The sequence below is a fragment of the Atractosteus spatula genome (genome assembly GCF_055471065.1).
Source record: "Atractosteus spatula isolate fAtrSpa1 chromosome 10 unlocalized genomic scaffold, fAtrSpa1.hap1 SUPER_10_unloc_6, whole genome shotgun sequence".
Classification (NCBI taxonomy): domain Eukaryota; kingdom Metazoa; phylum Chordata; class Actinopteri; order Semionotiformes; family Lepisosteidae; genus Atractosteus; species Atractosteus spatula.
In genome coordinates, this window is record NW_028296626.1 from 269,430 (window position 1) to 282,820 (window position 13,391).

Sequence of the window (13,391 nt, forward strand, 5' to 3'; positions counted from 1 at the left end):
TGCCCCTTCTCCCCTTTTGAGCCACTGCCCACAAAAAGGGAGTCTCTGTTTGGGAGATGTCAAGATGCTGAGCCCCTGCTGTGCTTCAGTGGCGGGTGTAGAGGACACGCTGTTGTACACGGAAAGCACATTGAGCTCCTTGGACATGAAAACTGCCAGATGGCTAAAACTTCTCTCAATAAACAGGAGATCTTGTGTCCAAAATCCTGAGGTGCCTTTCTCCCTGTCTTGAATGTATCATTAAGGACAATCACATAGGGCTTGATTTAGTTTAATGCAATTATGTATTTCCTTTCTTGGAACAACTTGTTTTTCAACAACATTCATGCAATTTGCGAAATATGAAATACAAATCTTGCTTATCGGTGCAGAAGAAATACTGCCAGCTGGACAGAAAATGAAGGAATGTTTTTCTTTAACCAAAAACCTGAATAGAGAGATGTAGAACAAAAATCCACTTTTCGTTGGGGAGGAGGGTTGTGGAGGAGCAAAAAAATAAATCAGTTGCGTTTCACAAAATTCACACTTACGAACGGCGCAAGTCGCAGGTGATACACTCCTCTTCACTAGGTGGCGATAGGAGGTACAGTGTTTATATCCGGCTGAAGAAACTCCTCTTTCTCAGCTCCGATTTTCGATTGTCTTGAAGTCGCCGCCACGCTAACGAATGACGTCATCATACTGCGCAACACAGCATACATTTCACCCACGTGTTGGTGATTGAATCATTTTCTTTAGATAAAGAAGGAAGTTGTTTTTTTAATAACTTCAGTTTCTGAAAACGTAGCGTCTTGTCGGTTGTGTTTATGCTTGAACAGATCACAGCCCTGACAACAGGATCTGTTTAGAATAAAAATAAAGTTGTTCTGTTTAAACTTCGCAAGTCAGCCTTTGTTTCTGACGGACTCTGAAGAAGGATGGCGGAGTGCTTGTTAAATCTGCAAACCCAGCTTGACTCTTTCATGCAGGTTTTGCTCAAATCGATCGTGTATGAAGTGTCAGAAGTTTTCAGAAACAGGATCTCTGATTCTGAGGACGAGTTTCAAGAAAAACTTCTCAGCGTCTCCCAGATCCTGGTGAGACGGGCCGTGTTTAAAATCACGCAGTGTGTGGAGGACAGTGTCGGGAGTGAAATGGCGCAGCAGAAGAAGGTAAACGAGAGGCTGAAGGTGAGATTGCAGCTGTGGGAGAAGGAGTCGGGAGCAGGAGGAGATCAGGGACAGACAGATCATGTTGGAGACACGCTTCCCTGTGAAGTCACTGCAGGAATAAAAGAAGAAATGTACACGAAACTGGAGCTTTCAGGTCAGTGTGGTTTCTTATATGAAGTCTGTGTTTAACACCAGTGTCTATAACTTCCTCACTGGTGAGATTTTTTTAAATAAACTTTATTTTAAAGAAAACATCTCACAAAAGTAAACATTCTCATTATCAGTACGCATTCTAACAAACTATCAAACTGTCATCAAATAAAAAAAACTTTTCTCACTGGTGAGAATATAGTGGAGAGATGCAGAGTGAAGTGGGAAAGACTTGTGTGATGTAACAACCGGATTCTTTACTGGAAACTGAACTGTTTTGTCCGGTTACGGTGCTGAAAACACCTCGTTCACATTCAACAATTGTTTCACTGAATCAATTTGTACTCCAACGTCATTAGGAAACAATATTTATAAATATTGTATTTACGTTGTATTGGTCTAGATTGTTATATGTATACTTATGATTGTGTATATAAACATTATTTAATTGGTTTAAGTATTACCACTACCAGGGTCAGTCTGTATTAACTCCTCTGGAATATTAATCCAGTGTGTCTGTATTAAACTCCCTCTCTCTGTGTAGTGTTAATGCACTGTAGTGTCCAGTCAGTGTGTATGTATTAACACACCTCTCTCTGTGCAGTTTTAAAGTACTGTAATGTGCAGTCAGTGTGTCTCTATTAATCCCCCTCTCTCTCAATGCAGTGTTAATGTACTGTAGTGTCCAGTCAACATGTCTGTATTAACCTCTCTTTCGGTGCAGTGTTAATGTACTGTAGTGTCCAGAAAGTGTCTGTATCAATCTCTCACTCGGTGCAGTGTTAATATCCTGTTGTGTCCAGTCAGTATGTATCTATTAACCCCTCTCTCTCAGTGCAGTGTTAATGTACTGTAGTGTGCAGTCAGTGTGTCTGAATCAACCCCCCTCTCAGTGCAGTGTTAATGTGCTGTAGTGTCCAGTCACTATGTTTGTGTTAAGCCTCTCTCAATGCAGTGTTAATGGGAAGAGCGGTGGCTCTGTGGCTAAGGACCTGCGCCTGTGGCTGGAAGGTTGCCGGTTCAAATCTTGCAACCGGCAGTGGAATCCTATTCCATTGGGGTCCTGAGCAAGGCCCTTAACACCAACTGCTCCAGGGGCATATAATGGCAGACCCTGCACTCTGACCCCATGCTCTCTCAGTGCAGTCTTTATGTCCTGTAGTGTCCAGTCAGTGTCTGTATTAACCTGCCTCTCTCTGTGCAGTTTTAAAGTACTGTAATGTGCAGTCATTGTGTCTCTAATAATCCCTCTCTTTCTCAATGCAGTGTTAATGTACTTGAGTGTCCAGTTAGCATGTCTGTATTAACCTCTCAGTCAGTGCAGTGTTAATATCCTGTAGTGTGCAGTCAGTGTGTCTGTATTAACCCCTTTCTCTGATTGCAGTATTAATGTCCTATAGTGTCCAGTCAGTGTGTCTGCATTAACCCCTCTCTCTCAGTGCAGTGTTAATGTGCTGTAGTGTCCAGTCAGTGTGTCTGCATTAACCCCTCTCTCTCAGTGCAGTGGTAATGTGCTGTAGTATCTATTAACCTCTCTCTCTCAGCACAGTGTTAATGCACTGTAGTGTCCAGTCAGTCAGTGTCTCTGTATTAACCCCTTTTTCTGATTGCAGTGTTAATGTACTGTAGTGTCCAGTCATTGTCTGTATTCACCCCTCTCTCTCAGTGCAGTCTTTATGTCCTGTAGTGTCCAGTCAGTGTCTGTATTAACCTCCCTCTCTCAGTGCAGTTTTAAAGTAGATAGATAATACTTTATTGATCCCATAGGGAAATTGATGTGTTACAGCAGTCCAGTCCAAGACAAGCAAAAACAGACATCAGAACAGTTATAAAACAAAAGACAACAAAATAAATAAAAATAAAAAAATAAATACATAGGTGTGTGCAAAATGTGATGATCATAGTCACTGTAAAACAATAAAATATATGCAAAATGTGCATAGGTTTATACAGACTGATTGTCCAAAAAGTACAATGGAGCAAACATGCTGTCCATAGACGAGCAAATGAAGGGCTAACAGTCCTAGCCTAGAGCCGCGTTATACACCCTGACAGCCGCCGGAAGGAAAGACCTGCGGAAACGTTCCCTTGAACACCGTAGCTCAGTCCAGTCATTGTGTCTGTATGAACCCCTCTCTCAATGTTCATTTACTGTTTTGTCCAGTCAGTGTGTCAGTATTAACTCCCCTCTCTCAGTGAAGTGTTAATATGCTGTAAGTTCCAGTTTGTCCATGTCTGTATAAGCCCTCTGTCTCAGTGTAGTGTTAATGTACTGGAGTGTCCAGTCAATTTGTCTGTATTCACCTCTGTCTCTCAGTACAGTGTTAATGCACTGTAGTGTCCAATCAGTGTGTCTGTATTAACCCGTCTCTCTCTGTGCAGTTTTAAAGAACTGTAATGTGCAGTCAGTGTGTCTCTATTAATCCCTATCTTTCTCAATGCAGTGTTAATGTAGTGTAGTGTCCAGTCAGCTTGTCTCTCTTTCAGTGCAATGTTAATGTACTGTAGTGTCCAGAAAGTGTCTGTATTAACCCTCTCTCAGTGCAGTGTTTATGTGCTATAGTGTCCAGTCAGTGTGTCTGTATTCACCCCTCTCTCTCAGTGCAGTGTTGATGTACTGTAGTGTGCAGTGAGTGTGTCTGTATTAGCCCCCCTCTCTTTCAGTGTAGGGCCAGGAGCCTTGCGTGGATTGGTCTTTTTAAAAACTTTACACACATCCGCTCTGGATATGATCAGTGGGTTTCTGTCTTGGTTTTCTGGAATCTTCCTGAGTGGATCTGCGTTACTGACCTCAAACTGAGCATAGAATGAATTTAGCTCATCAGGAAGAGAGGCAGACTGTTGTGCGACATAGCTGGATTGTGTTTTGTAGTCTGTAATGGTGCGTATACCACTCCACATGGTCTGTGTGTTGCAGCCGTGATAATATGACTCTAATTTTACTCTGTAGTTGTATTTAGCTATTTTGATAGCTTTCCTGAGGTTGTATCTGGATTTCTTGTATTTATCCGTATCGCCAGAATTAAAAGCAGCTGTCCTAGCTTTCAGTTTGGCGCGTATCTCGCCATTGACCCACGGTTTCTGATTTGGATATGTGCGAACAGTAATCCTGGGAACCACATCTTCAATAAATTTACTGATGTAGCCAGTAACATAGTCCGTATACAGATTGATATTATTTTCGGCAGGTTCGCGGAAGATCTGCCAGTCAGTGGTAGCAAAACAGTGATTAGTATAAAATCCGAGTCATCCGACCAATGTTGAATGGTTCTTAACACTGGCCTCTCCTGCACTTTCAGTGCAGTGTTAATGTACTGTAGTGTCCAGTCAATATGCATCTATTAACCTCTCTCTCTCAGTGCAGTGTTAATGTACTGTTATGTCCAGTCATTGTATGTATTTACCCCTCTCTGTCAGTGCAGTGTTAATATATTATTTCCAGTTTGTCCGTGTCTGTATAAAGCCCTCTCACTCAGTGTAGTGTTAATGTACTGTAGTGTCCAGTCAATGTGTCTGTATTAACCCCTCTCTCTCTGTGCAGTGTTAATGTAAATGTAATGTAATAGTGATATTATTACAGTAGACTTACTTTTTACACGGTAGTTAGGTTTCTGACAAAGCTAAATCAGAACACCCCCTTATACCCACTTATTCTGCTATGCTATGTCTAAACAACCCAAATTGATTGTGAGTGTACTAGTATGTGTGTGTGTAGTTTAAAGCTTTTAAGATCACATGGCCTCAGCTATCACTACTATGCTGATGATACTCAAATCTACATAAATACCAAACCTGACGCTGATGTGGCTGTCTCTATTCTATTTATTTGCATCTCCGATTATAAAAACTTGGATGACTCAAAATTTCCTTCATTTAACTGTGACAAGACTGAAGTCATGCTTAGTGGCACCACCCATCAATTTTGTAAAACCAATGCTGTAACTCTATCTGTAGATTGTCTTGTACTTGAGCTTCAGTCTATATTGAAAAACTTGGGGGATCATATTTGATGTTCGACCCACATGTGCAGCATGTTGTCAAAACATCTTTCATTCACCTTAGAAATATTGCTCGACTACGGCCTGTGTTATCACTAACTTAGGTTGAAAAGTTTTGTTTTCGACTAGTTTAACGCTCTACTCTCTTGGGTTTCTAAATCCAAAATTTGTCAGGCAGAACCTTGATCAGGTCTAGTACAAGTGTTCACATTACTCCTTTCCTGGAGTCCTTGCACTGGCTTCCTGCCAGGTTTCGTGTCAACTTAACAATCCTCCTGCTCACCTATAAGGCTCTCCATGGCTTGGCACCTCAGTACCTGTCTGGGTTATCGCCCTACTCCCCACCTCCCAACCTTTGCTCTTCTAATTGTGTTCTCCTATCTGTCCCCCAGTCCGTCTACAATCAATGTGTGACAGGGCCTTCTCCTCTTATGCCCCCAAGCTCTGGAACTCTCTCCAAGGATATCAGAGAGTCACCTTCTCTAAAGTCCTTAAAATCCAGACTCAAAACCTTCTTCTTTAGAAGACCCTTCATTGAACTGTTCTTTACCCCCCTGCTCCTACTGTACTTAGTACCACCATCTACTGTCTCCTCTAACTGTGTATTCGCATTCTGCTTATATTGTGTATTTTTTGTTGTTGTCATTCTGTAAAGTGCTTTGTGAAGCCACCTTTAAAGGCACTACTAAAATAAAGTTTATTATTATTATTATTATTATTATTATTATAAAGATCTTGTTTTCTTGTCCTGTGTTTACAGGCTTAGAGGCCAGTGCTCTCTCTGACGCTGGGGAAAGGGCTCTTCTTGAACAGCAGCACAATGAGGATGAGTGGAGCTCCAGTATGATGCAGGAGACAGAGCTCACTGCTGCAGAAGAGAAAGAGAAATTCAGTGAGCAGCACACAGAGAGCAGACAGATTGTCGAGGACATGGACTCTGTGCCTATGATGAAGACAGAGCCTGAGAGTGAGACACCTGGGCTCTTAGTATGTGATGATTTTACAGAGAAGATTAATAATCTGGACACAAACAATATTACACAAGGTTGTAATGAACTGGGCTGGGTCTCTGTACAAGAGCACAAAGAAGAACTGGGTGAGTTTAATCTTATAGAGCAGGACACGGAGCCCCAGTTGATTGACCCTGCAGAGCAGCAGACTGATGTACCTTGTGAAGAGAACAGTACTGAGTCACAGCACCCAGAGGAGAGTCAGGACAGGGATGAGCAACAGCAGCTCCTACAGGGCTTGATAATTAGGCATTGTTCTGTTCAAGTGGAGAGACTGTCATTGCAGAGTCTAAAACAATCATATGATCCCTTAGTATCTGATGACTTTACACACAGGTTTAATAATCTGGTTACTGAGAAAATTGTTGAAAGTTTTAATGAACTGAAGACTATGTCTGTTCTTGGGCAAAGAGAGGAGCAACTGAATGAACTGGAAGGTTTTAGTCTCAGAGAGCTGGAGAAGGAGCCCCAGATGATTCACACTGCTGAGCAGCACACTGAGGGACACAGTGGAGAAAACAAATCTCAGTTTCAGCACACAGAGCAAGACCATTCCATGGAGCATTTGCAGAATAAGAGACCCCAGCACGATCAGAGGATGAGGAAGAATCACTCAAGGCCTTGCTCAGACGGAGTGGACAAACTGCCATTATGGCACAGAGAGGAGCAGCCTTTCTGTCAGTCTAGCATTTCACAACCCTATCAGCACCTTCACACAGGAGAGAGACCATTCACCTGCAGTCAGTGTGGAAAGAGTTTTAGTCTGAAAAGCCACTTAAAATCACACCAGTGCATTCACACAGGAGAGAGACAGTTCACCTGCAGTCAGTGTGGAAAGAGTTTTAATCTGAAAAGCAGTTTACAATCACACCAGCGCATTCACACAGGAGATAGACCATTCAGCTGCAGTCAGTGTGGGAAGAGTTTTAGTCAGTTAGGTAACTTAATAACCCACCAGCGCATTCACACAGGAGAGAGACCATTCACCTGCAGTCAGTGTGGAAAGAGTTTTAGTCTGAAAAGCCACTTACAATCACACCAGCGCATTCACACAGGAGAGAGACCATTCAGCTGCAGTCAGTGTGGGAAGAGTTTTAGTCAGTCACATGCCTTAAAATCCCACCAGCACATTCACACAGGAGAGAGACCATTCTGCTGCAGTCAGTGTGGGAAGAGTTTTAGTCGGTCATGTAACTTAATAACCCACCAGCGCATTCACACAGGAGAGAGACTGTTCACCTGCAGTCAGTGTGGAAAGAGTTTTAGTCTGATAAGCCACTTAAAATCACACCAGCGCATTCACACAGGAGAGAGACAGTTCACCTGCAGTCAATGTGGAAAGAGTTTTAGTCTGAAAAGCCGCTTACAATCACACCAGCGCATTCACACAGGAGATAGACCATTCAGCTGCAGTCAGTGTGGGAAGAGTTTTAGTCGGTTAGGTAACTTAATAACCCACCAGCGCATTCACACAGGAGAGAGACCATTCACCTGCAGTCAGTGTGGAAAGAGTTTTAGTCTGAAAAGCCACTTACAATCGCACCATCGCATTCATACAGGAGAGAGACCATTCAGATGCAGTCAGTGTGGGAAGAGTTTTAGTCAATCACATGCCTTAAAATCCCACCAGCACATTCACACAGGAGAGAGACCATTCTGCTGCAGTCAGTGTGGGAAGAGTTTTAGTCGGTCAAGTAACTTAATTACCCACCAGCGCGTTCACACAGGAGAGAGACCATTCCGCTGCAATCAGTGTGAGAAGAGTTTTAGTCATTCAGGTTCCTTAATAACCCACCAGCGCATTCACACAGGAGAGAGACCATTCAGCTGCAATCAGTGTGAGAAGAGTTTTAGTCATTCAGGTTCCTTAATAAGCCACCAGCGCATTCACACAGGAGAGAGACCATTCAGCTGCAATCAGTGTGAGAAGAGTTTTAGTCATTCAGGTTCCTTAATAAGCCACCAGCGCATTCACACAGGAGAGAGACCATTCAGCTACAGTTAGTGTGTAAAAAAGAGTTTTATCCAGTCAGGTGACTTAAAAACACACCAATTTAGTCACCAGGTCAGTCACCAGTCAAGTCAACTAAAATGTCTTTTAGTTCAAGTAGGTAGATGCGTCAGCATGTGACATCCAAAGAAGGCTCCACAGCCGAAACATTTATTTTCTTCTCTTTTGAGAATGGAACAAACCTTTACTTGTTCCCAAAATGTCTATTGGTCATAGTCACTTTGTAGTCACCCGCTTTTGAGTTTGTCTGGTCAGTTAAAGTTTGACTATACTCTTATTTACAGTTGACTAAAACAGAAATAGTTCTTGTCACGGAGTTTAATTTATGTGGATAAGAGATAATTAGATACTGAATTAGAAAGAATTAGATACTGTGAATCTCTTTTAATAAGAAAATCTATTTTGGCAGCGTTGGTAATAATTCCATATTTTTATTCTTTTTTTTCAATGCAACTATTTTTTAAACAAGACAGGACAAGCAATATTTACAGTGCCTTCAGAAAGTATTCACACCCCATTGTTTATTTCTTGTTCTGCTGTGTTGCAAAGTCAAATTAAATCATATTTAAATGTTTTTTTTTCCACTCCTGTAGAAGCAATTCTCTATAATGTTAAAATGAAATTAAGTATTATAATTCTGAAGACATCTATTAAAAATAAAAATGGAAAATTACTTAATTGATAAGTATTCACTCCCTTTGTTTTAACAATCTAATTTGGGTCAATTATCTTGAGAGATCACATTAAATACGTTAACAAGGTACACCTGTGTTCATTTCAAATTCACCGGTGTTCAATTGCTTGATTGCACAATAAATAGGCCAACATTAAGTCATGCTTTGAGTTTGCTAGAAGCCATGTGACAAAACCAGAAGCCCTTTGGAAAACAAGTTTGTGATCTGATGAGAATTAAAGTTGAGCTTTTTGACCTGAAAGCAAAGTGCTATGTTTGTATCCAGCTGGCGCCATGACTTTTCTTTTAACAAACATTTCTTAAAAAAATAAAACAGCAATATTATGGACAATTAATTGACTTTTTATATTTCTGAATATCACAACATTTTCGAATCTAAGTCATTTTTTAATAACAATGAATAGTCACCTTCTTTCCTTCTGACAATGGTTCCTGCTTCTGCTTCCTGCTTCTATCATGTTGGGATCCCTTTAGATCTCCCTTCAGATTTAAAAGGTTATTAATAATATCTTCGGTGTCGCATCTTCACGGTGTAGCTGATCTTTTGCTGCCCACGCATACTTACACAAGCTCCCTGGGTAGACTATCACAAAGCTTTAGAGAACTTAACATTTCTATTATCAACAAACTGTAAATACGACGTTTACATGGGTGTTATTAATTTTTCACTTGAGTTTATGGAGGATTGTAAGCTGTCACTGAGAGCAGACCCCCCCTCTTAGGCTGTGCAAATGATTTTTAGATTTTTATAAAGAAATGGCGGCTGTATGTGTTACAATATAAACATTTACTGTCAAACTTTAAATCAACAATTGATTTAAAGACGATCTGTCAAAGTGCAATGAAATACAATGTTGTTGTTGTTGTTTTTGTCCCGTAAACCGCTTTGAGAAGCCACCTTTAAAGGCACTATATAAAGGCGCCTTTTTTTCAGCATGGAATAAACCTATTACTTGATTCTTATGTAAGCACAGTTCCGCCAGGGATTAAAAAAAAAAACATGGAATTGCGTATCTAAGGAAATAACAGTATAACTATATTAATGCACAAACAGTAGCATGTTACATTATTAATTTGGGTGTCTCCTCTTGCCAGAAGCGCTAAATTGCATTTTGAGTGCGGTTTTTGACTTTTTTTAAATTACAACCCATAAATAAAGCTGATACTTTTTAGACTTTTAATTATTTTAAACTGTATTACAGCAGCACAATACAACGTAAATCACTACCTTTGTCTTCTGCATAATAATGTTTACCTCTCTGTCCAGCAAATTAACAACAGTAATAATAATTAACTTTATTGGACGAATTATTTTCCAGTTGCACAAAGCAAGTGTTGAGAATCTCCGATTCACCATGCTACCAATGGTTTCCCGGAGATTGCAAGGCAAGGCACTTTTGCCTCTGGACCCATCGAAATTTACTGATGTGGTCCACCCCCAGTAAATTTCAAAAGTCACCAGATTTCGAAACACGAGGGTGGCATAGCGGTCGGCTCTCGCTTTCCCATCTATACCGATGTACTGCAAGTACAACCCCCCCTCCTTCTCTTGAGTGATGGGCAACAGTTGGATATCTGTGTAAACGGTGCTTCCTGAGGGGGATAAATAGTTAAGTCTAGCCAAAAGAGAAAACATCTACTTTATTTAAACTCTAGCGAAAGTATTAATGGTTTTTAATTACCATACTTTTATGGTACATGACTTTGCTAAAATGTATTTAAAAATAAAAACGATTACAAACGCCAGCAGAGAGAGAGAGACACACAGTTTTTCATTGTCAAAAAGTAATTGTTTTTTACTTTGTCAGCACCCAGACAAACGCAAACGCATTTTTAATAAAATGCTTTTATTCATTCTTAATCTGACTCACTGTAACTCACATTCCCGAATTCCCCCCGCACCGCTCAACAATCCTAGGAAGAACACGAAACAGCCTGTTAATAAAATTGTTGCAATTTTGTTCGGTCACTTCTTCCTCCCAAAACTTGTAGATCGCAGTGATAAGTTCTTGCTTTGTGCTGGGTTTAGCAGTTTTCCGAACATAGTCTTTCAGCAAATGCCATACCATCTCTATCGGATTTAAATCTGGGGATTCGGCTGGATTTTTCACCCAGTTCACTCCTTCTGCTATAAGCCTCGCCCTTGCTGCTGTGTGTTTTGGATCGTTATCTTGAAAGAGACGCTGCCTTGATCCAAAGTGCTCCCTGATATATAGAGCAGCATGTTGTGTGACCACGACTTTCTCGAAGAATTCATGATCCATAACTCCTTCGAAAATAAGAAGTGGTCCTGGGCCTCTTCTAGATATACCCCCCCAGACTTGAACCTTCAGTGGACGTTTGGGCTTTGGCTAGTCCACATATCTCCCCTTTTTACAAAATTACATGGTTGAAAACTGTTCTAGAGCCACTGTTGTTTCATCAGTGAAAAGTACATCATGAAATGCCTCTCCCTGTTCAATCCATTGGAGCACTTGTTTGAGTCTTTCCTCTTTGTTTTTTACCCTTATCATGGGGCATTTTTTGTTTTTTTTTGTATCTCCATCCAAGCCTTCTGCGCACTCTTGTTATTGATGTCGGACTCACGCTCGCACCGAGGTCAGCCCATAGCCGTCTTTGAACTTGCAACGCCGATAGCTCATCATTTTCATCCGTCAGTCTGTCGATGGCTCGCACAATAGGACTTGAAAAAAAAGAGATCAACAGTTAGTTATAAAAATAATGTGCGTAGTTGTATTTACATGCAAGAAAAGTATTTTTAGAAAGTTATTTACCTCGGTTTAGAGGTTTAGATTCTCTTTGCCTCCTCTCCCCTTTATAATGTCGTCTCACTGTGCTTTCACAAACGAAGATGTCCATCGAAGCCAAATACTGTACAATGTCCTGTGTTGACTTCCCGTTTCTTTTCATCTTCATTATTTGGTGTGAGAGAGTCTTCGTGATTTTGGCCATTGTCCGTCTCCTTACCAAAGCGATACAGTGGTGCAGCTTGAATTCTGTACCTATATACTGTATGGTATGGTACAGATAAAACTTACACCATACCGATGAGCTAATACCAGGGAAAGACACTCCTATTTTATTTAAAACACAATACGCCAGGAAATGTGTCTGATGCATTAGCAAGTTAAAACAACTGCGTCGAAAACCTGGGCGTAACAGCTGTTCCTTTTTCTGATCACTCGCTCTCTGGATACACGTCTCACCTGTCCTGTTCTTTGTTTTCCTAATTTGCTTATTATGCCTGCTGCGATCCACTCCTACCCTCACACCTAAAGAAGACTATTTTAAATTTCTTGGCGGGGTTCATTGTGCAATTAACCCTTGTATGCGCTGTCTTTAAGATGATATCACATAAAGGTGATATGTAAAATAATGTTTTTTTATTATTGTTATAGAGAAACATGATCAGATTTTCCCCGGTTCAGAAAAAAAGATCTAAAGTATACTAGTTTGTCACTAGTCAACTTTTAATACAGTCTTTGCTGTGCTCTTGAGGATCCTTGTGATATTTCGAGCTCTGGTTGGATGATAAGTGTCGCAGTTTAAATAATTTTCGTAGTTGGAAATTATGAAACGCTCTGTTAAAAGCAAGGGAGTTTTTGTGTCCTTTACAGTAAAAGAAAATGCCTGACAGAGTAGGGCTTGGACAGATTCCAAGTGCATTTTTGCAATTTACGTTGCATTGTGCTGCTGTAATACAGTTTAAAATAATTAAAAGTCTAAACAGTATCAGCTTTATTTATGGGTTGTAATTTTAAAAAAGTCAAAAACTGCACTCAAAATGCAATTTAGAGGTTTCTGGCAAGAGGAGACACCCAAATTAATGTAACATGCCACCGTTTGTGCATGAATAAGGTTATACTGCTATTTCCTTAGATACGCGATTCCATCTTTTTTTTTTTTTAAATCCCCGGCGGAACCGGGCATCCGTAAGAATCAAGTAATAGGTTTATTCCATGCTAAAAAAAAAGAAGAAAGAAAACACATTCCATAAGAATTAGTGCTTTTATATAGCGCCTTTAAAGGTGGCTTCTCAAAACGCTTTACAGGATAAAAACAACAATAACAACAACAACAATATTGTATTTCATTGCACTTTGACAGATCGTCCTTAAATCAATTATTGATTTAAAGTTTGACAGTAACCCTAACACTAACCCTATTTTATTTTTTCAAAGAAATGTTTCTTAAAGAGAAAGTCACAGTTCTAGCTGGATTCGAACACCCTATGTGAGATGTATAAGTCAGGAACCTAGCCCACAGCGCCACTGGCAAGATCACATAAGAAGTGTTGAAAAAGCCCTAGAGAAACAGTATCGGCAGACATTGTACAGCGTATACTATTCTTGTGTTGTAGTACATGAATATAATTAT

The 13,391-nt window shown here is 40.4% G+C and overlaps 1 protein-coding gene across 1 annotated transcript; it reads left to right on the forward strand.

The window, feature by feature from the left end:
* Nucleotides 1–917: 917 nt before the first annotated feature.
* LOC148811888 (uncharacterized) lies at nucleotides 918–8,314 on the forward strand. The gene is made up of 2 exons (XM_088908700.1): nucleotides 918–1,305; nucleotides 6,060–8,314. Exons 1-2 carry the CDS (start codon nucleotides 918–920, stop codon nucleotides 8,312–8,314), a joined length of 2,643 nt encoding a protein of 880 aa, XP_088764826.1.
* The last annotated feature ends 5,077 nt before the right edge of the window (nucleotides 8,315–13,391 follow it).